This window comes from Mya arenaria, chromosome 14 (assembly GCF_026914265.1).
Source record: "Mya arenaria isolate MELC-2E11 chromosome 14, ASM2691426v1".
In the NCBI taxonomy this organism is placed as follows: Eukaryota; Metazoa; Mollusca; class Bivalvia; order Myida; family Myidae; genus Mya; species Mya arenaria.
Window position 1 is genome coordinate 64249964 of NC_069135.1, and position 23060 is coordinate 64273023.

The window sequence follows — 23060 nt, forward strand, 5'->3', positions numbered from 1 at the left end:
ATTTAATGTATAGGCATATTTTGAAAAACTAAATCATATCAAGCTTTAGCCACTTACAAAAGATATAGCAAAACAAATGTTATTTGATATTTATTGTACGAAATAAGAAAAAATTATCTTAACTATCATAAAATTATTTCGATCGCAAGTCTTTAAACTTCAGCTAAGTTCTGTTATACGCGACTTGTATGTATATTTAGCACCTGGTTAAAGGCATGTATAGTTTGTTAATCCTAAGGACTGTAACAGCTGTGTATTGCCCTTATGTCGGAGCATCATGTGTTTTTGATCTGGAATATGCCTTGTATATTGTCTTGATGTTGGATCATCACCAGTGTGTTTGAGCATCTATACCGAATAACCATGGTGTTCGAGCATCACCTTTGCAGTTCCTGGGTATTTGAACATCACTTGTGTATTGCCCTGGTCTTGGAGCATCCTTTTTGTAATACCCTGATGTTTGAGCATAACTTGGGTATTGCCTTGGTCTTGGAAAATTAACTGTGTATTGGCTAGGTGTTGGAGCATCACTTGTGTATTGTCATGGTGTTGAAGCAACACTTGTGCCAGCAAAGACGTTAAGAGCCCTTAATGCTGCATCATCAGTGACATTACGTCCAATAATTTCCTGCATCAGCAAAGACGTTACGAGCCCTTAATGCTGCATCATCAGTGACATTACGCCCCATAATTCCTGCTTCAGCAATGACGTTACGAGCCCTTAATTCTACATCATCAGTGACATTACGTCCCATAATTTCTGCATCAGCAAATACATTACGAGCCCTTAATGCTGCATCATCACTGACATTACGCCCCATAATTCCTACATCAGCAAATACATTACGAGCCCTTAATGCTGCAACATCATTGACATTACGCCCCATAATTCCTGCATCAGCAATGACGTTACGAGCCCTTAATGCTGCAGCATCAGTGACATTACGCCCAATAATTCCTGCATCAGCAATGACTACGAGCCCTAAATGCTGCTTCATCAGTGACATTACGCCCCATTATTCCTGCATCAGCAAAGACATTATGAGCCCTAATGCTACACCATCAGTGACACTACGCCCCATATTTTCTGCATCAGCAATGACGTTACGAGCCCTAATGTTACATTACAGTGTCACTATTAATCAAAATTAATACAATTGTTTTAATATACTAAAACGAATGAATAAATGTCGAAAACAACTGTTCTTATGAAGGATACCGACTTGAATTTGAAATTAAGGTGCAGATAACACGTTATTTCTACCTTTTGAGACCAAAGTCGATCACAGTTAATCTTTTAGCATTCACCAATCATTTAATATTTTTGCGTTGTCATCTGTTAAATACACAATTACAATCTGGTTTTCAGTAAATAATATTTTCCATAAATGCATTATTCAGAAAGTAGGTAAAGTTTTATCACTCAAAATGTTTGTTTTTAATACTAGTGCATGCGTTGATTTTGAATAAAATGGTCACTATAAGCATTTTAACTTTCGAGGATGAATGAAGGTCCAACCATTGCCATTTATCCAAAAAACAATCTTTGCGTCAGATTTTGTTTTGACACTAATATATCAGCAAAAGATGTTGTATTCGAAGTCAGATCTAATAGCTTAATGATTAGGAAGGTCCCCTTTGCTGCGCTCACTCCACCCATTAAAATCATTAGGATTTTAATTAATGTCATCTGACTATTGTTTTAAAGAATATATTATCATTCTAAGTGGGTTCCACATCTGTAATCATAGAAATAATTGCACAAACACCGTCAAGGGCAAACAACGAAAAAACAAGAACATATGTTGCCTTACACAGTAAGTTCCCTTTGACAGGAAGTTTATAGTTTCGTTTTAAATGTCTGTTTATTCACGTGACGGGTCTACTCCCCCTGTTTCGCTTTGCAGAACGAAAAACATATTCGGCAGAATTAAGTCTACACGAAACGAAAACGCTCAAAGAAAACGGGCATTCATCCGTAAACATATCGTTCAATACTACGAGTAAGTTACTGTACATTTATCATAAAAAGATGTGTTCACTTGTCATTATAAGGGGTGTTTTCGAGATATTAATCATACGTACATTTCGTATTTACGGTATTTTTTAATATCTGTAACGTGCCCGCTCAGTACAAAAACACGTCGAATAATTAATCAACTTTGACAATTAACAAGTATCCCAGATATTGCTCTAAACACATGTTGGCATACCCTCACTGTAATATGTTTGGCAAGATAATCCTCTGCTGTGCATCTCCTGCTAATTGCACTGGTGTCACAGTAGGGGCCAATTTCCTGTGCATTTGTGTATTGGCTCAGGGCCATTAAGGGTCCATTTGTGTGATTTTTATAATAAAACATCCAAAACTGCACAGCAGGATACTCAGATCGCATTAGGGGTAAGAGGGCACAAGGCAATAGGATTCAGATCAATAATCAGAAGTTGTGTATTTTACACAGATTTTTTTTCTTTTTCTTTTTATGGAGGGAGGGGGACTTATAGAAGGCTTCAACTAGGCCTTTTAGCGCTGATTCACCTCCGAAGTCTAATAATTGTACGTTTACAAATTTATTACAATTTTTTATATGGAAAATCCTTTACGTACGTTAGGGATTGAAAGAATTGCGTATAACACGTCTTTTATTTTAGACTATACGCCCCGCACCATCGACATCAATTGTTCAGGGATTGATATGATCCTCACATCCTCAAACTGTACAGATGTTGTCATGACCCTTTTCCTTATATGACCTGATATTAAAACAGTAAAACCAATTAGAACAGGCATTGGTATACCCTCTGTGCAACTGTAACTGTAACCGAACCGTCTTATTTAACGAGTGGTGGTAGCCGCACGGGCGGTTACATGAATTCCCAGGTTCGACAAAGGGCAAAGGTTGTTAGTAAATATCGACTGAGATGTGTTCATTTTCAATACAATTAATTCATAATTCAAGTCATTTGAATGGCAAAAATACTGTATTAATAGGAAACTATAAGTGCCTTTGTCAGCTTCAAATAATTTCGCCGAGTCTCACAATCAACAGTTGAGTATCATAAAATAAAAATAAAACCTCTTAAGACAAGTAAATGATTTCTAACTCTATAAACTTGATCAACAGAGAAAATTCAAATCTCAGGAACAATCAATAGTTTTAAATAGAGAACCAACTGTAAAAAAAACGTGAATGGTCCTTGGGGAATCCACGCACTGACTCAACAAAGCTGACGTCGGAAATAAATAAAGTGAAGAAATCGTCTGAGGACAGATACTTTCAAGAAAATGATTCATTCGGTTTTTAAAAAGATATAAAAAACAGGTCCAAGTATGTTTTTTGTTAGTTTATTTGAGTTTATCAAGGTCTGCCCGTGCCTATAGGCTGCATTATGGCTTGTCCCCGCCGTGGCGCAATCACGACTTAAATTGTGTTTTATTGCCATAAGTGACATGAGATAAAAGTGATAGCAATTCACAGTCAAATCCAGACACTGGAAGACTTAACGAAACAGAGTGAGATACAAGAGATCCGGGTTGCGATACCCTAGCTCTTTGCAAAGAGACCCTTTGGTTTATTTAACGTGTTCGATGTAAAGCACCGATACACGGGATACAACATTCCTGGGTTGAATACACCATTTTACAATTTAGCACTACCATTTAAATGCCGAGCGTCAGGCAAGGGAGCTACTTTTAACGTCTTTAGGTATGAAGCGGCCTTCAGCCAATCAGTCTTCAGGATAGACTTCCGCTGTACGTCGACCCAAGAATAGTTTGTAAAATATGAATATTAATATACATAGCACAGTTCAATTTGGTTATTAAATCAATTAGAAGACAAAGCTAAACAATTTTATAACAAGCCCGTAGGTAAGTTACTATATTATATTTTAATGACATAAATTATTCAAAACAACCTATTTAAAGTATTCTATCTCATATTCTATTTCCAAAATAAGCACATTTTCCAGTGAATAATTTACGAACTAAATTAGGTGCTTGAACAAGTTTTGTATGAACAGTTATTAATAGCCGGCTGAAGCTTAACTCTGAATTTAAAATTCAATGGCAAAGTATAACTCTATTTTTTTTATGAAATTAAAGAAATTATAAATTGTAAATCATACTGGTCATTAGTAAATCCACATAAATGTAATTAACTTTAATGGCATCAGATAAACGGGAAAATTTCGTAACATATACCAAACAATAATTCTTCATTATAGACTTCCGTTATACTAATGTGTTGGTAGAACCCCGTACACAACCAATACACAAAGAAGGATTGTTAAGAAATGCATACAATGTAGAGTATAAAAATAATATTGACATTGAAAATAAAGGTGAATTTTGAGCTCATATTGAAATTCATATAACAGACCAATGACTCTATTATTTCCGAAGTAACGTGTGTATATTAAAACGGCATAATTTTGTTTAAATCGGAGGATTAGCTTTGGGAAACCAGAATAGTTATAATTCCATGCTAAAACTATTGATCACTCAGCCCGGTATCAACATAACCGGATACCAGATACCGGGTTTTAGCACTACCAATGATAACCTCCCTTATTTCTTATCAAGAAAGTTGCTACTTTAGTTTTTGAACTCACACGAAATACGTTGGCCCTTATCTCTCCAAACAGCGAATATTAAAAACATAGGCGACAACCACATTTGAAAGGAATAAGTTGTGTACTTAAGATATTCGATTAACTATGGGAACGGACTGGCTTTCAACAGTCAACAAAAGTAAGTTTAAAACAGTATTTTTTCTGCGGGGCGGTGCCAGGATTTAAAGTTATTGAGTGCACATTTGGGATAGCCACAATAATTGGCGTTCCGAAATACTTTTATATCATGGCAGTGGGCATTGTTATGTTTATATGTGGCCATCATAAATATCTTATAAAGACTATTGACATATATTTATATGGACCTGATTTTGGGGTCAAAAATAAGAATGTGCAGCCCGGCTTCACCAGAAACGAATTAAAAGGGTCACAACTATTTGGGGTATTGGACCGCCCTAAAACATTTTGGCCATCTTCATTTTTAAATAGAAATATTGTAGTTTGTGTTTTCAAAGCTGGTCGCTTTGATTGTTTAGGTACTTTCTAGTCTAAAGTATTAGACGTGTTATACGGGATTCTTCCAGTCCCTTACATTTGCCATATCAAAAATCGAAAAAAAAAAATCCGTAAACGTACAATTTTTGGTCTATTAATGACCTGTGTTCTGTCTTTCAGACAAAATTGATTTGGCAGCCTGTCCACACCGAACAAAATCTGTCGAAAAACGGGAATTGGACAAAACAGTAAACAGTTTTCACCAAATTGTAAAGAAGATATATACTCTACAATTTGTTCAGTTATTTCTTGAAATATTGAATTCAAATTAATCGTATTTGTCAGAATAATACAAAACGGTGACTGGATTTCCCGGTTAAATTAACTTTCAAGTTTATTTTTTCAAACGTTGTTTTACAAAAAAACATATACTGTAAATACGTTGTAATACCGTGAATGAGGAGAACTATTTATGGCCTACCGTATCATACGACCACCCAACAGTCCAACCAATATTTGTTTATTCTTACAAAAGGATATTTGACTTTGACCTTTTACATTCCAAACTTAAATCAATACAGATCGACCACGCAGCTATCAAACCGTAAACGTATGAAAACTATTCGCGATATTTTAGCCCTATTTGGGAAATTGTGGCCACGTACCTATAAACTAAAAATTCCTTTATAAAGGCTTCCACTGAAAGTCAAGTAAGTCAAAAAAAGTTGAACATAATAAAGCATAACAATTGAAAATAGTGAGAGAGAGAGAGAGAGAGAGAGAGAGAGAGAATAGAGAGAGGGACACATAAAGATAAATTGAAAGAGAGAGAGGGGTAAAATAGGGGAGGGGGGTGGTTCAGAGAGAGAAACGGATGGAGATAGATATAGGATGAAAATGGATGGAGAGCGAGAAAGAAAGATATGAAATGGCAGAGGGAGAGAAAGGGGGGGGGGGAGAAAAAGACAGGGAGAGAGAGAAAAAAGAGGGGAGAGGGACGGAGAGGTGATGGGGATAGATAGAGGAAGAGAGAGAGAGAGTGAGAGAGGAGAAAGGGAGAAAGAGAGAGGGAATAGGGAGAGAGACAAAGGGACACAGAGAGATAAATAGAAAGAGAGAGACGGAATAAAGAGAGAGGGGGGGGGGGTTCAGAGAGGAAAACAGTTGGAGAGATAGTTAGGATGAAATATGATGGGAAGCGAAATAATAAGAGATGGGAGAGAGACAGAGAGGGGGGAAGAGAGAAAGACAGAGGGAGAGAGCAAGGGAGAAAGAAAGAAAAAAGAGGGGAGAGGGACGGAGAGGGGATGGGGAGAGAAAAAGAGAGAGAGAGAGAGCTAGAGAGCCAGACAGAGAAGTGAAAGTTATGGAATCAATTTCTTTTCCGTATTAACAACTTCATGGTTCTTGTATTATAAAGATTTAAGGCACTCGGAAGGATGGATGCAGTTCCCGGACGAAAGGCACAAGTGACATCTGGATCGGCGCCTGACCTCACCTACTGCCAGCCATGCGCGGAGGACGGCAAGAAAATCGTCCCCGAGGCCTTTTGTCCCGTCTGTAAGGAGTTTCTTTGTTCCACCTGTGCACGAGTACACCGGAACCAGAAAATAACCAAAACTCACGCCCTCCAGGACAAGGACAGTATGCCTTCCTCATTCCGCGAAGAGAGTGAAGATGAAAAATTTAATGAAACGTGTCATCGTCATGCTCAAGATTTCATAAAATATTACTGTCTTAATCATGAGGCAATTCTGTGTGGAGACTGCTTGGCTGAGAAAGCTCATCGATTATGTAATATTGAAAGGGTTTCTCAAGTCTCAAAGCGGTACAAGGAGGGTGCAGAATACAACAGCCTGAAAACAGGACTTGTCCAGACGGCCACTGACATTGGCAAACTGTCACACGACATGCAGGCGATCATGAAATCAGTTGATGAAGAAAGCCTTACCAATATAAATGAACTTCACAAATTCAGGACTGAAATTAACCAGTACCTGGATAAAAGGGAAAATGAACTCTTTGCAGAAATTGATCAGAAGAAACGAACATCCAAGACACTGCTAAATGAACTGATATCAAAATGCACAAACATGAAATCATCCATTGAGAAACTAAAGTCAGAGCTACAAGCACAGAACGACAACAGCAACCAGATATTAATAGTAGGAAAGCGAGCTATAAAAGAACTGGCAAGTCTCCAGGCAGCCCTGGGAGAGGTGAGCAGGAGGAGTAAAGTTCCCCGATACAAGTTTCACAGGGACCCCGTAATTGAGCAGATAAAAGCTGCTGAAAATGCAATAGGACGGTTGGAAGAGGGCGAATCTTCGTCGGCGTTAGGGCAACAACACCGACAACAGCAAACGAAGCAGGAACAACGGCAACAGGATACGATGCAACAACACCAAAAACAGATTAAAGCTGTGTTACAAAAAGGTTTGCGTACAAACACTTACTAATTTGACATTTCCTTAGTAATGCAGTTTATAAGTCTGTTGTTTTTTTACGTCGCTCAAGTTAACCAAGCACGTTAACGTTACGTTAAAAACTATGTTGTAAAGTTCACCAAGTGCTTTACAAAAATGGCAGAATGAAATACTTCGACAAATGATATTTCTTATATAAATTAAGATTCAAATAAACTTAAGCCATATAATTTCGAATGATATATACTTGTTTAGGTATAACAATACGGTATAAATATTTTACTTAATATACAACCGTCATATTTCCAGGCGAAATTATAAATAGTTGCCTATCTATTTTAAAAATAATAATAAAAGTATGCGTCAATTTTCGCATAACGAGTTTTCATTGAATACAATGTAATTAAAAAACATCTTAAAGCACACTGGTCAGTCGAGGACATATGATATATAAGGTATCTATTTGATAATTTTACTGAAAAATATCTATAACATTACATTATTTTGGGAAATAGTTAGCACTCTTTTTAACGATTCATCCAACAATTCATTTCAACGAAACCTTCTTACAATAGCGCAATGGTCTATAAACATTCACTTTGTGCAGTGTAAAATTGTTTTTGGAATGAGTTCTGTGGACTATTAACTTTTATACAGGAGAAGACGTTTCTTATGTTGTTAGAACTTGTGTCCAAACCATTTGCTTTTTGTATACTCTATATTATTGTTGTAAATACCGATTATGTTGAAAGAAAAAAGGCAATAAAATATGTTTGAATCAGTCAACTTTTATACATATGAACTTTCATTATGTGTTTTTTTACTTTTTAAAAAAGGTTTAACAAAAAATATGAATCTTCATTGCTGTAGCAGTGATGGTATAAACTGATTAGGGTCAATATGAAGCAATAAAAAGCAAATGTATTTATCAATAAGAGCCGTCGTAAGACAGCGCGCTCGACTACGCCGCTTTGACTTAGAATACAATAACGATGTAATAATACCAAGTTTGGTCTCTTTATGTCAAGCCTAACTAAGATTATTCGATACATAAGGTGACTTTGATGCTGCCCTCCCAGCATTATTATTATTATTAGTATTATTATTATTATTATTATTATTATTATTATTATTATTATTATTATTATTATTATCATTATTATTATTATTATTATTATTCATTTTAAAATGTGATGAAACAAAACAATTTTTTTATTTGTGTTATTTATTGTAATGTTTACTTTCAGCCAACTTCAGCAGCAGAGCAGACCTAAGCCAGGCCAAGTTCAGCAGGCAGCCTGACATTTCAGTGAAGACATCAGGTGATACCCTTCACTGCGGGCTAACCAATGTGACCCTCCTGACCGGGGACAGGCTCGTACTGGTAGATCACACTAATTGCTCATTGAAGCTGGTGGACACCATGAATAACAAGCTGGTGTCCCAGGTTAAACTGCCAAGTGAGCCGTGGGACCTGTGTCTCCTGCCCGGAGACAGGGGAGCCGTCACTCTGCCTGGTTTGAAGAAGATACAGTTCGTATCAACTCAGGAAAATGTCACACTACAGGATGTCGTTAAACTAGATGGACTATGTTATGGAATAGATTTTTGTGATGACAACTTGATAGTGTCTTTTTACGGTAAGGTTGAGTTGATGGACATGAAGGGAAAGGTGAAGAAGAGTGTGGACAAAGACAGCAGTGGAAAACCTTTGTTTCAGCAACCCAGGTATCTGACAGTGACCAGAGAGAGTCAGAATTCTCCCGTCATATATGTCACAGACTGGGGCACCAACACCATAACCAAGCTGAGCATCTCACTAGAGGTGCTCCAGACCTACAAAGATCCGGTACTGAAAAACCCATCTGGTCTGGCAGCTATGGGGGACAACCAGCTGCTCGTTTGTGGATGGGGCAGTGACAACATCCTGTTACTGGACAAGCTCACCGGCGAGATAACCCAACTGCAGGGGAAGGAAGAGGGGATTGAGTGTCCATACAGTGTGGCTTACTGTTCACTGAAGAAGATGATTTTTGTCACCTGCAGTCAGTATGACAGATCTGAATTGGAGAATTTCGTGAAAGTATTCAACTTAGTATAAATCATGTCAGTCAATTAATATGAGTGAAATTTGTATCAGGTGTGAAGTAATTGTAATGTTCAAGAATAATTCTAATGTATAATATTTTACTTACAATATGCTTATGCAATGCTTTATTTCACATATCGCGCGATTCAACTACTGTGAGAGTATTTGACGGAAACTTGACTTTTAAATTATTTTGAATTCTAACAGTTCTCATTAGTGACAAGTCGTGTAGTAATGTGTTATAAGAAAATAATATACGAGTATGAGAATGTGTATTATTAATTGAAATGTTAGTAGCTGATTGTGTATGAAATATACCAACAAGTTGGTTCCTACTTGTGAATGTTTAATGAAAAAATGTAATTGTGTAAAAGAATGATTCGGAATATAAATTATAGAGTTATAGACACGATGTGTCATTTTTTCATGCAGTTTGTATTAAGTAAATATGGTGTTCATTTTGTGTTTTATTGAAATTAAACATATATGTACGTATCCTTATACATGTATATCGAATGAATAATTTTTTAGACATTCACCGAATTGTAAATTGTTTCCAAAAAGATGGATTGAATTGTTTGAACAGACATTGACCATAGTTAAAATAGTATATTCATACATAAATTGAATGATTTAAAAGACGTTGTCCAATGTGCAACTTGATTCCTCATATATTTATTGAATAAATTATACAAACATTGGTGTACTAGATGAAACTAATGTCAAAAAAGTGTTTAAATGGACTCCCTCATGTTTTTGGACCAAAACATATTTCCCAAGTAATGCATCTGAACTGAATTATCGTATTATTAGTTTACTGTTTGAAACCTTAACAACAGCAAAAGATATAATTAAAGTAAAGTCAAATCCCGTTGGCTCGAACTCAATTGGCTCGAATTCCTTGTTAGATCGAACTGATGTTAACGACCGATTTCATTATACTGAGGAAAGCATACCGCTTGGCTCGAATTGTTCGAGGCTCGAGGTATTTTCGACGGTCCCTGGGGTTCGAGCCAACGGGGTTCGACTGTATACAAATAAATTCTGGTCTTATTTGGTAGCATAATTAATGTGAATCCCCCTCCCGCTGGCACAGTCCAAATATTTTTAGAAAATCGATACTTTGGCCACTCAAACTCATTCACAAGTTTCTGGATTTTCGAACCTTTCCTTAATTAATTGAAAGCTTCGCGTGATACTATCAATTCACCAATCTCACAACAGCCTTTAACTGATTTGTAAGTGTGTGGAAATCGTGGAATTCAAAGACAATTCGTTTACTAGTATATATCAACATTTGTTTAAGAGGTGCAGCTGTCATAGTTTTAATTGACATTCAATATAAAATATATTTCATTATTTTTGTAAATTGGCCAGAAGGAAGTGTCAGATTTGTTTTCGCATTTTTGCTAAAATAACTTATACACGCGTCGTCGGTTAGTGCTAAAGGATGCTATCTGACACCATACGATTTCTCACATCGAGTGATACATTTGGCGCATCTCGACTACCGATATTTCATCATAAAGTAATGGAAATTGCTTTAGAGATGCCTGAATTAAGTTATATAACGATAACATTACCAAATTTAAAATCGTGGGTAAATTATCTAGATTACGGAAGATAAGATGTGTGCCTTTGGATAATTGTGCGTTTCTTTACGCCCATCGACTGACATTAGTGTGAACATGTCTTCGTTAAATGCCTGGCACTTCCTATATTTTTGTGTACTTAAAACAATGCGTTCAAAAATGTATTTTAACGTTGCTGACGTCAACGTTGTTTCGGTGTCCGCTATCGTAATAATGACGTCAAATAGTGATATTTTGAGGAAATGAATGCCAAGAGAACGGCATGTATTCATAGAACAAAAACGAAATGTTATAGTAACATTAGGCAAATGAAACGGAAAGATGTTTTTCTGTATCAAAAGTTGTTTTTGATGGATTTGCATTAATGATTTATATATGTATCGGTTCGTGAACAATGGAGATTATGAATGTACTCGTACACACGTAATGGTAAAACTATCATTTGTTTTACCCCGCGATTATCTTCTTACGATGAAAATGTTACATAGCATTTTAAGATGTGTTATATACATGTGGTTTATAACCTCATAGACATTGTTAGCACTCCCGAATTATAATGATGCTCCGAGTGGGGATCAAACACGGGACCTTCTGATCAAGAGTACGATATGTTTACCGCTTGCCTTCGCCACCGATTTAATATTTAACTTTTCCGGTGTCAACTGCAAATTAATGATAATATTTATTTAGTTTGAAGTTTTTATTGATTTTTGTTTCATCACATATCTGAACCTTTTTCAATATGCATCTGTCTTATCAACTGATTAAAATGGCAGTCTTGAAAAAAAAATATTCTGTGGTATATATTAGATTTCGGTGAAGCTTGAAAACACTGCCGGGCCCTCCTCGAGATTCACGCACAAACACGTGCAAGCATGCACATACATGCACATCTGCAAACCCGCTTTATTGCGCGACGACATGCTCGCAAAACATGGTCATTGGGGCGAGTAAAACATTTGCTCTTAAACGTTATATAAGAGTATGTAGCGAAAGAGTCATTCTCAATAATTTAGATTTCATTTATGTTATCCAACTGACTTAGAATGTAACTCCATTAGTTTACGCAAATTCAACGTGCAATCTGAGTGTTTGTCGATATCGTGCACTTGCTCAATAAAACAGAAAACGATGTCATACCCGCAGGTGGCTGTATTCTGACATCTATCACATCGCTTACCGGAATGGCGATACATGGAGAGCAAATGTTTTATTACAAAACACTGGTTGAGTCTATGGACGTGTTTACTGGCCTGTCATCGATTTCCGAGTGGTTGAAGAAGTTAAACACCCCGTCCTAATAGCACACGATGCTGATTTTGACACAAGATTAATGATAACTAAATGTCTGAGCTGTATTATAAGCCATTTCCACATTTATTGTTTTGCGGAAACTTTATGGCTATGCAAAGTAATATTTCCTGAAATTACAAGCTACAAATTGTCTGCACTCGTCCAAAATATATTGAACATATTCTTCAATGCTCACAGTGCGGACGCTGATGTTGCCGCCTTCGGAGCCCTGTTACAAACAGTCGACGCTCTACCACAAAAGCTTCAGATTACGTTCTTAGAAGATGCTCACTTTAACGTAATATGAAACAAGAATGAAAAGAACTACTTGCGGACATATGTATATAACTGCAACAGTATTATCACTAGCTGGTACTGGACTGGACGGGAAGTAGCTCCAAGTAGCGTACGCAGATTACGGGTGCGATGGACTGTTAGAAGGCCTAACAGTTATTTTTATTATATGTTTCATTTAAATATTAACCTGGCTTTTCACTTTAAAGCAGCCCCAAATTAATAAATAACAGACTGCTGTCGAACAATCCAAAACAAAACAATTAATCACAAGAAAACATAAGGTTGTTTTTGCCGTATCTCACAAAATTGAGTAGAAATACTTGACCCTAAGGTCAAGACGGAACAAAGGCTACAAAGAAGCAATTTTAACAGTTCCACAGGCAATGTGGCTTCCAATATTCACACTGGAAACTATCATTTTTTTTTGCAAAACAGTCTTAAAATATGTTCAGCGTTATGGAAAAAAGAGCATCCCTTTCTTTTTCCTTGAACAAAATATTGATATTTAAACAAAAGCACTGTTTTTTTCTGCACTAACATCCGAATTAAAGGGGGGGGGGGCAGATAACTGTGGTCTTTAGCCATTTATTTTTCTGAGTCGAATATTTACTATTATCTTGTTCAACTTTTGACGTTGAACAAAACAAAATATGAAAAACGCGAGTTATTATATATGTTTCCCATTGATCTTACCTTTGTGTGCAAATATTAAAATAAAATTGTATTATGCTTGTTTACGTGCATATCGTTTATCTATGTTTTTTCGATGAGATTTCAATATCTAATGACGCCATTGGGGATAAAATTAAAGAAATGATGGTGCCTGATGATGGCGGGGTTTTTCACTTACTTCTCCGAAAAGTATTTTTTCACATATATGATTAAAACAAGCTTACCACTTTGTGCTGATCAATTGTCAGTACATATAGAAAATATTTCATATTGACGTCGAAATTTTGTTGAGCAACGTATCGACTACGTTCAGCTTAACTTGAACACACACATCAAATGATGGTTAATTTTTAGTTTATTCCAAAAATACCACAACAATCAATTTTTTGAAATGTTTACAATAATCATACTCTATCAACACAGCTAATCTCATTAGATGAATCACAATAACAATGTATTTAAAATGTAGTTTGGGGAGGTAAAACCTCATATAACTTATTTTTTTTTTATTTTTTTTTTTATTATTTTTATAAGCATGGTGCCTTTACATTAACAGTACTATTCAATACTTGATGACAAACCAATATCTTATGACAAGCTCCTCATGTTTTGGCATAATTGAAAACTTTCTGTGTCACATACACAAATATTACAATTAAAACAATTTTGTACAACTCCTAATAAATCATATATATTTTAAAAGTATGTCAATCATACCAGGAGAACATTGGAAAAAAATCAGCATAATCACGCTCAGGCAAAGTGGTGAGAACTCTATATTAAAACGCTCCAAAACAATGGGAACAATTCAACAAAAGTCACATTCAGAAACAAATTGAGCTATTCAACTTCAACATGATCACACTCAGACAATAGGAAAACTCTGTAACGCCAGAAACAAAAGAACAATTCATCATGCTAACAATCAGGGGGTTATTCAACATAATCTGTATTAGAAATATGAGTTCAATTTTAACATCATCACACTCGGAGACCAAGCAGAATATTAAACATGATCTGACTCAGAAATGTGAGTTTAATTTTAACATCATCACACTTTGAGACAAAGCAAAATATTTAACATGATCACACTCAGAAATAAATTAAAATATTTCAACATCGTTTCACATGGAAAACTCAGTGACAAACGGAAACGAGCAGAGACAAAAGGGGAAATCAACATTGTCACGATCAGGGATAAAAATGGACACTTCAAAATTATCACGCTTAGAGACAAGGGGGAAAATCCAGTTTTTTCACACTCAGAGACGAAAGGGACAAAACATTATCACATTCAGAGACTATGGGATTAATACAACATAATCACACTCAGAGGGAATCCAACACTATAATTCTCAGAAACGGAAATCTAACCCCATTACAATCAGAGACAAAATGGACAATATACCACACTCAATGCATCACTATGGGTTTGCAAAATCGCGGCCTAGTGGTCATACTGCATAAACGAACGAAAATAAGAATACAACTTAAATGGAATTCTCATTTCTCGTTTATAGGGAGAGAACATTACAAAAAACAACTATTTTAGGAACTAAGGGGATACCACAACATGTTCACCTTAATGGAAAAAAGAGAAACCTTAACATATTAAAGCTCATAGCGAAAGAGGGCATCTCAAAATATTGACATTCAGAGACAAGAAGGATACATAAACATGTATATTTCATCATGAAAGACTTCATCTCTTAATATATTTATAGTCAGACACAAACAAGACACCGAAACATTTATATTTCATCATGCAAGGGAACATCTGAACATGTTCACAAACAGGTACAAAAAAAGTCATCTGAACATGTTAATTTCGTGATTAAAGGTAACATCTCAGCATAATCACATTCAGAGACAAAAAAATACACCTTATGATTTTATTCTCATAGTAAAATGGATAATCTCAAAATGTTTACTTTGAGGTATAAAGAAGACCTCTTAACATGTTTATTCTCATTACAACATGTTCACATTTAGAGACAAAAAGAAAAAGTTTTTTCTCAAAGTGAAAGGAAAAAGTGAAAAATACACCTTAATATGTTTATTTTATCATGCAATGGAAAATCTCATCATGTTCACATTCAGTTACAAAACACCCTGAAACATACTTTCTTTGTTTGTCTTAATTAACTTAAGAGAAAAATTCTACCCAATCTTTATCAAATTTCAGTCCGCTTTTTTGGTAGAAACCAGTTATATTGTCCTGTATGAAAACCGAAGAGAAGAAGCCACTGGTGTGGCTTAAACCCACGAACGTATAATGTGCGAGGTGGACTTCTTAAAAAGAAAACCACTGTCATCTTGTGTTCATGTTTATTTGTATTACAATAGCAAGCTTATTTTTCCCGATATGTATCATTTTACTATCAAGAATAGTTTTAATTGAAGGTCAAACTGAGTCACTTAGTCAAAAACAAGAACATTCCGTTTCCCTCGACGGATATATTAAAACAAAACTAGATATTAATCTTTCGAACGCTTTTCGTTTGTGTAAGATGTAGGTTAAGTAATTTGTGAATCATCTGATAATAATCGACAATCAGATGTCTTATACTCTGTCATCAAAATGTATACATAAGAAGTTATTGCCAGCATTGATAGTCAGCAAAGATTTTATATCGAACTCGAAAATGTGTAATTTAATTCATAACGCAGAAAAAAGGTTTAGATATACAGACGAGTTGGAACTCTGCTTACCGAATTCCTATCAAATCACTACGAAATATTTTTGAATATTCTTTTTGTTACAAGCAAAAGTTAAGTTCTAATATTTGGTATAAACTGTTTAGCTATGTCACTGGGCAAAAGACTGGAAACACGAGATTTGGGCATTATCCTCGTGTTTTAAGCATTTAAATGTAATTCTCACCAATAAATTTAGAGCAGTTTTGCCGTTGCCTTTATAAATATAAACATTATGTCATGTCGAAAGCGAAGTTACTTGCCATGTCAAGGCAAAAATAGGATGCCGTTTACAAATCATCAGTCTAAAATTCAAACACTTAGTTTATATTTGAGTTTATTAAGTTCTTTCTTCGTTTCTTATTAACGGATATGTAACTTAATAACTTCTAACTGACTTAGTGTTTTACACTCCCAGATTGTATCCCTAAAATGATGCCGTGCGACTGTCAATCACTGCATGCACTCCCCCTCCTCCCCAGGATATTTTGACGTGATTTAAGTCAGCATTGACACTAAAATTGTGCCTTTGCATATGTAAACAGAAGGCTTGGCTATATGCAACTGTGCAACTGTGCAGCTAAAGCTTAATCTTGAAGAGTCTTCAGCGATCAGCTACGATTCTTCACTAATCAGTTTAAAATCTAAACGTATTAAAAACCTATCAATGCCATTTTTTGTTCGCATTTAAAAAAATGAGTAAAACACACAAAAAAGCAATTTAATTCATCGTCTATTTAATTCTTGATTATTGAGTTATGCTTTACTTATTTGTTTTAAGCATTCAAATACCTAAACAATGTACGAAATGTACAATTAAAAGATGCATCAACTCGTATATTTTCTATATTTCAATTTATCATTTCATTGTTAAAATTACAATATACATCTGTTATTATATGAGTACATTTAGCTAATGATTTTATCTCATTTAGCGCTTCATTTTTATGCTTCCGTTTGTTTACCATTTGAAATGAACTCTATACATAGAATGCTTAATCAAAATCTTTTAAATGAAAATCCTTTGTAAAGGGCGATATTTGACCCACATAACAGCCCCACTAAACTAAATGGGTCTGAATTTATGTAGAAAAAATATTGCCCCGACCCTATGTGCCACTCACGGAGCATTACTGATTCCTTTAAATTGAAGAGTAATGGCTCCTTATGAAAAGCAATGAGTTTTGTAGAAATCGGGATGCTGAACAAAATGAATCACTTATGGTGTACTCTGTACTAGAGTGAGTGACCTTTTTTCATACAATGACGGCAATACTCTAAAGGTAATTATAACGAACTCATTGAAAGGGTCATAACACGAGGATGATGTGAATATGTATATATCCAGCCTTTTGCCTAGTGACGTAGTATTATAGTAAAATACAAATATTTGAACTTAACTTTTACTTGTGACAAATAAAGAATATAAAAAACGTTTCGCAGTGATTTGATAGATAATCGGAAAACTGAAACTCGTTTGCATTATATGATCTTATTCCTGTGTTTTCAATTAAATGGCCCATTTTCTCTTCTGACTATGGATGATAATAGTAGCTGGTTGTGTACAAAGGATACATAAGTTTTTTTACTGATGGGTTGTCCCTGTAGTTTGCATTACATTATTTAACAAACGACCTCCTATTATAGCACTGACATGACAAGTTACTTCGCTTTTAACTTGACATGATGTTTATACGACCTTTTTAAAACTTATGTATTAGATTGAGTGACCTCTTGTTATATCATACGGACAAAACTGCTCTAAAGGTGATCATGAGGAGTGCAATAAGGCTAAAAACACGAGGATAATGAAAAAATGTATTGTTTCCAGGCTTTTGCATAATGACCTGGTTATATAGTTTATAACAATTATTTAAACTTAATTTTGATTTGTGACAAAAAAGACTATAAATATGTTTCGTAGTGATTTGAAACTGTGTCAGCAGAAATTTAACGTAATTACTGCGTTTTGAATGAAATGACCAGTTTTCGAGTTCAATATAAAAGCCCTTCTGCATATGTAATATGACATTAATTTGTTACAAATATCTGGTTATGTACACATGGGGATAATCATGTTAAGCATGCTCTTCCCTGGGTTAGCCTCATGGGATATTTTTTATCAAATGTTATACTGTAATTCTTGACCTTCATATAACAAAAGCAAACGTCGTTCTAAAGATTCATAACGAGTTTGGTAAGAAGAAGATGTCGAGGAAAACAGGCATTATTGTTGTATTTAACTTAATGACTTAGTTGACCTTTTATGACGGTGACCTTCAACTAGAGCTTTTCTTAAAATGAAATGACAAAACTCGACCTTTTCAAACTTAAAAAGCAATATTAATGACTTGAACATGAATACTAAATTGACAAATACAGGGACAGAACTATAGATAAAAAGTACAACAATCAAACACGCTGTTCAGGGGTGGTATTCAATATTGATCTTAATTGGATCTCAGAATGATATAGCCAATCTGATTACGTGATATGAATAACGGACCTTTACCGTGAAACAAGTCAATCCTGTATGACCATAAGGAAGGCTTTAATTTCATACTGAAAACCATTCAAGAAGCACAAGGTAAGGGCCAAAATGACCCACAAAATAACGCATGCCATTGCAATATTTGTTTCATATTTCCCGTTGGTATGCACCTCAATATAAAATAATGTTTTTAATATTGTTGTGTTCAAAAGCATTATCTAGAAAATCGTTACTTTATCTAATGTCGCGATGGTTAACAGTATTTTAATTAAAGTTAATGTTATAAATGTCACAAATGCTATCTGTTCTTTACAACGTATTTAGTTTGTTTTGTTTCGCTTGTGTCTTCATTTGATACATTTCTTCGTGTCGTCACATTTTGCGAATCTGATGACGTCACGTTCTTGTCGTTATGGAATCTCCTCTGAGTCATTGGCGTAGGAGAATTGCTTGACATGCTCCAAGAGTCGCTTATCCGTTGCTAAGGAAATAAAAACAAAGTAGAATTGCCTTAAAAATGTTTTGATTTCATTTTGGTTTCATGATTATCTCTTTTTTAACAATGGTTCTTGAAAGCCAGCTAAATATGAAGGCTGTAAAAATATTAGTGGAATTCTTAAAAAACTTCCAAGAGTCGCTAATCCGTTGCTAAAGATATAACAACAAAGTAGATTTACGCTCAAAATAATTTGATTTTAATTTCTTTTGGTCATAATACATTTATTCTATGGAGTTTTAAAGCAGAATTCCTCACAATTTCCATGAGATAAGAATTTTGGTTAAATCCTCTGAACGAAAAATAAATCATAAACAAGTCTTTTAGGTTCTTGAAGAGCCAATGTATAATAGCTTATATCAATGACATGTACACAAGTAGTTTATTTGGCCTTGAATATGAATCGAATGAAATGTTCAAAATTACTTGTGAAATTGACCGGTAACTGAATGTAATAAAAAAAAAATCCCTGAATTGTATATCAAACAAAAACTTATTTGCTGTTAATAATCTCATCTTAAACTTACATCAACCAAACGCTTCCGGTCTGAAAAAGAGACAACACGAAAATCAAAGCACCGAAGGGCATTAGGGTGAGGATCAACAGGGAAGTATTTAATATTTTGTTTAGAAGAGAGTTCATCTGTTATCATGTATATATATGCTATACGAAAGTTTTGTAATGTAAGTAAGTTCATGCCTTGTTTTAAGTTTGTGTAACAGTTTAAAAAGACTAATAATGGTTATAGGTACGAGTTATATCTGTTTGAAATTAGAAACAATTTTTAATACACAGTTCATTGAAAACCGGTTTTATTGGGTCCTTAAGTTATATTTCAAAAGTTGACATAGCAAATCAACTGCACTTGTTATTGCATGGAACTTAGTGAAAACATACCTACCTAATGCATATTTAAAGGTGTTCGGCATCTTGCTGTCAATGGCGGCTGTGTATAAAATGGAAATGCCATGGTCAAATAACAAATGAAAACTTTTACAAATCTAACAAATTCAAAATTGTCATGCTGCTATAAAACAATATGAAAACGAAGTGTGAACACATGCATACTGTCTTAACTTGAAACATAGATTAAGAAACTCACTTATATAAAAGCGATCAAATTGTAGTAAAGTAATAGTAAAAGTTAATTATTATGTAGTTTGACCTATTTATTTCGGTAAATACATTTTACAACCCTTTAACCAACTTGGTGTTTAAGATTCTAGTTTAACTTATCATGACTCTGTTTAAATCTTCCGATTTAGCTGAGTAAAATCAATAACGGCTAATTGCTGATTTACCCAATTTCCTCTTGTATAAATTCTGCCATTCAATTGAACAAAAGCTAATTTCGAACACTAAACTGTTATTATAATTGCCGTTGTCAAATATATTAATCATGATTTGAGTTAACGAACTTAATATAATGGTTCTTGATTCTGCTCGTCTGCAGAAGCAGTAGTAATTATCATTTTATTTATGTTGCTACAATACAGTATGTTCGCCACTGAGCATTTTCACTTTTTTTACAATTGGTTTGCTTACGTTTTGCCAGCCTTATTTTCTTTTCATGGTGTTTCATATGGTGGAAAGTTAACATCTGGTTAATATATTTCTTAGATTTCGGCTGCATAGCTGAAATAAATAAAGAAACAATACATTACATGACATTAAAAATGCCCAAACAATAAAATAATCAAAACTCAAATTTAAAATTGAAACACTGAACTAGAGCTGTTACAGGAGTAATGAAACATGATATTCTCGTTCAATAACATATATTGCATATATAGCTAATGCAGATGTATTTTTTAACAGAAATCGGAAGTGCATTGAGAGATTTTTCAATGTTTCGGGACCTAACAGCGTTTGTATAATATGTCCATCGGCTCATTATTTAAATTTTCTTCATCTACACATTAAGCCTTTTCAAATGATACCTAATTAATATGGGATAACCAGGAATCAAAATTTCCCATTTATGTTCACCGGGCTCTATTTGCAAATTCGTGATATTTCAATTGTAAACCGTATCAAATCAGAATGATGTTATAATATGGTATGATTTTGGTACACGAATGAGGCTCTGTCTTGTTTAAATATGTTAATCATCTGAAAATAGCTACATACGGGTACTCCTGATTCCACCTTGTTGCATAGACATCACCTTCTTATCGCCTTGGTAACGACGCGGACCTTAAAAAGTTAATCTATATCATAGCAGGTGTATTAAATTGGTAGGAACATGTAATTAAATGGACTTGTCATATACTATTATTCCACTCTGTTGCATCGACACCATCTTTAATCGCCTTGGTAACAACGCATGCCAAGAAAGGTAAACGAACTCAATGATTTTTTGTAGACAAATATAATTTCAAGCGTCTGAATGAAGCACAATATTTAAACACATATTTGCGACATTGAATTAATTGTTGTTGTATTACATATGTTTTCTGCTACATAATTAGTATTGATGAGTATATGCGCTAAAACATTTTTTTTAATGTTGATGTATTTCTGTCTTGTTTTGAGTGATTTGATTAATCTACAGCATTGACTTTTATCGTTTGTCCTCGCATAAGATAAAAAGAACGTTAATGAAGAAATAAAGAGGTTAATGAATACATAAATTGATATATTAATTATATAAGTAGAAAATCATTGTAGAAATAAAGACGTAAATGAATTACCTTACTTGAATGATTAATAAGATAAGAATCATTCAAGAATAAAAAGGTAAACGAATTAATTCAATTATAACAGAAAGTGAAAACGAGCAAATAAATTTTAAAACAATTGTTTTGATGTTACCATTTTTATTTTTATTTTAAAAATCAAGGAAAATTGTTATCAATAGTTCTTACTGAACAGCAAATCGTATTCATCCATGATGTTCAAAAACCACAATTACATAAAATAAAAACACACAAGTTTTAAACGTTTATAACAAAAAAATAACATATGCACATCGTTTTCAGAAGTCTCATCTATTCATATCATTCAATGCAAATTGAGCCATTTGCGTAATCCTTTTTTAAAAAGCAAAACGTAATAAGCATTTTCTTTGAAGAATGTCAGCACGTTTCATTAATAAAATTAAGTTTTACTCATGCATGTACATCTGTAGCAAATATTTTAAAATTTAATCCACAATATGTTCAATCGAAATCCCTTTAACAGAAACTGTTGGCCCAAGTCTTTTCAAATACAAGTCGATAATTTTGTATTTATCGTCAGACATATTGTAATAATTTTGGCGTTCGCTGCCACGATAATTCTAATGGAGCGAAATTAATTAAAAACTGGTGATAACAATTTTGCTAAATACAAACATGGCAAACTTTTGAAACGTCAATAGTTTGCTGCTGATAGCTCACAAAAGTGTTTGTTTTAATAAAAATGAAAGATAAATATTGAAAAGCTGTTTGATGGAAGTCAGTTTATTCAGTTTGAATAATTGATAACATTGATAAAAATACAAACATTTCAATACCCAGTTTGTAAATATAAGGAAATCTATTGTATACGAGATTGACAACTTTAATGATAAAAGCGCAAGCGCTTTCTTAGTTGTGGTTAAACATTGTAAGTATATACCTACAATAATAAATAGTTTTATATATTGTTGCACAAAGTCTGTCGACAATATAAATATGGTTTGGTGTCAAAAACTCCAGACTACAGAATCAAATATTGAATAAATTCATTAAAATAGTGAGCACTAGTGAATTAAATTCCCATTTTTGTATTAAAAATGCAACATATTTCTTTTAATACTTGTACTGTATCGTGTATTCATATATACTTGAAGGTAATAATCTACAACAAATACTTCTGAAATGATGGGTATATGTAGCATAAGTCTGGTTTCAATATAAGTCATGTCTGGTATAAATATTGAATATTCGTTGTTAGAAATTTAATGTTAATATT

General features: G+C 34.2%; 2 protein-coding genes and 1 long non-coding RNA gene across 3 annotated transcripts; 2 read left to right on the forward strand and 1 right to left on the reverse strand.

The window, feature by feature from the left end:
- The first annotated feature begins 4676 nt into the window (after positions 1–4676).
- LOC128216709 (uncharacterized) lies at positions 4677–6537 on the forward strand. The gene is made up of 3 exons (XR_008258115.1): positions 4677–4753; positions 5251–5318; positions 6491–6537. It is a non-coding gene; the product is annotated as an uncharacterized LOC128216709 (long non-coding RNA).
- A 179-nt stretch (positions 6538–6716) lies between these two features.
- Positions 6717–9597, forward strand: LOC128216399 (uncharacterized). Its single transcript, XM_052922957.1, has 2 exons — positions 6717–7506; positions 8744–9597. Exons 1-2 carry the CDS (start codon positions 6717–6719, stop codon positions 9595–9597), a joined length of 1644 nt encoding a protein of 547 aa, XP_052778917.1.
- Positions 9598–18357: 8760 nt separating this feature from the next.
- LOC128216638 (uncharacterized) lies at positions 18358–22108 on the reverse strand. Its single transcript, XM_052923250.1, has 6 exons — positions 21992–22108; positions 21255–21320; positions 20670–20759; positions 20026–20070; positions 19651–19670; positions 18358–19108 (listed from the first exon to the last, which is right to left on the reverse strand). The coding sequence occupies exons 1-6, from the start codon at positions 22014–22016 to the stop codon at positions 18926–18928; spliced, it is 429 nt and encodes a 142-aa protein (XP_052779210.1). The 5' UTR covers positions 22017–22108; the 3' UTR covers positions 18358–18925.
- Between the last annotated feature and the right edge of the window lie 952 nt (positions 22109–23060).

Excerpts from the sequence above, each read along its gene's own strand:
- LOC128216638 (XM_052923250.1), bottom strand. The coding sequence starts at position 22,016 with ATGGATGAATACGATTTGCTGTTCA. Across the intron at positions 20,071-20,669 it reads GAAAATAAGGCTGGCAAAAC|CCGCCATTGACAGCAAGATG; the intron begins GTAAGCAAACCA and ends TTTTATACACAG. Across the intron at positions 19,671-20,025 it reads CACCTTTAAATATGCATTAG|ACCGGAAGCGTTTGGTTGAT; the intron begins GTAGGTATGTTT and ends TCTCTTTTTCAG.
- LOC128216399 (XM_052922957.1), top strand. The coding sequence starts at position 6,717 with ATGCCTTCCTCATTCCGCGAAGAGAGTGAAGATGAAAAATTTAATGAA. Across the intron at positions 7,507-8,743 it reads TAAAGCTGTGTTACAAAAAG|CCAACTTCAGCAGCAGAGCA; the intron begins GTTTGCGTACAA and ends GTTTACTTTCAG.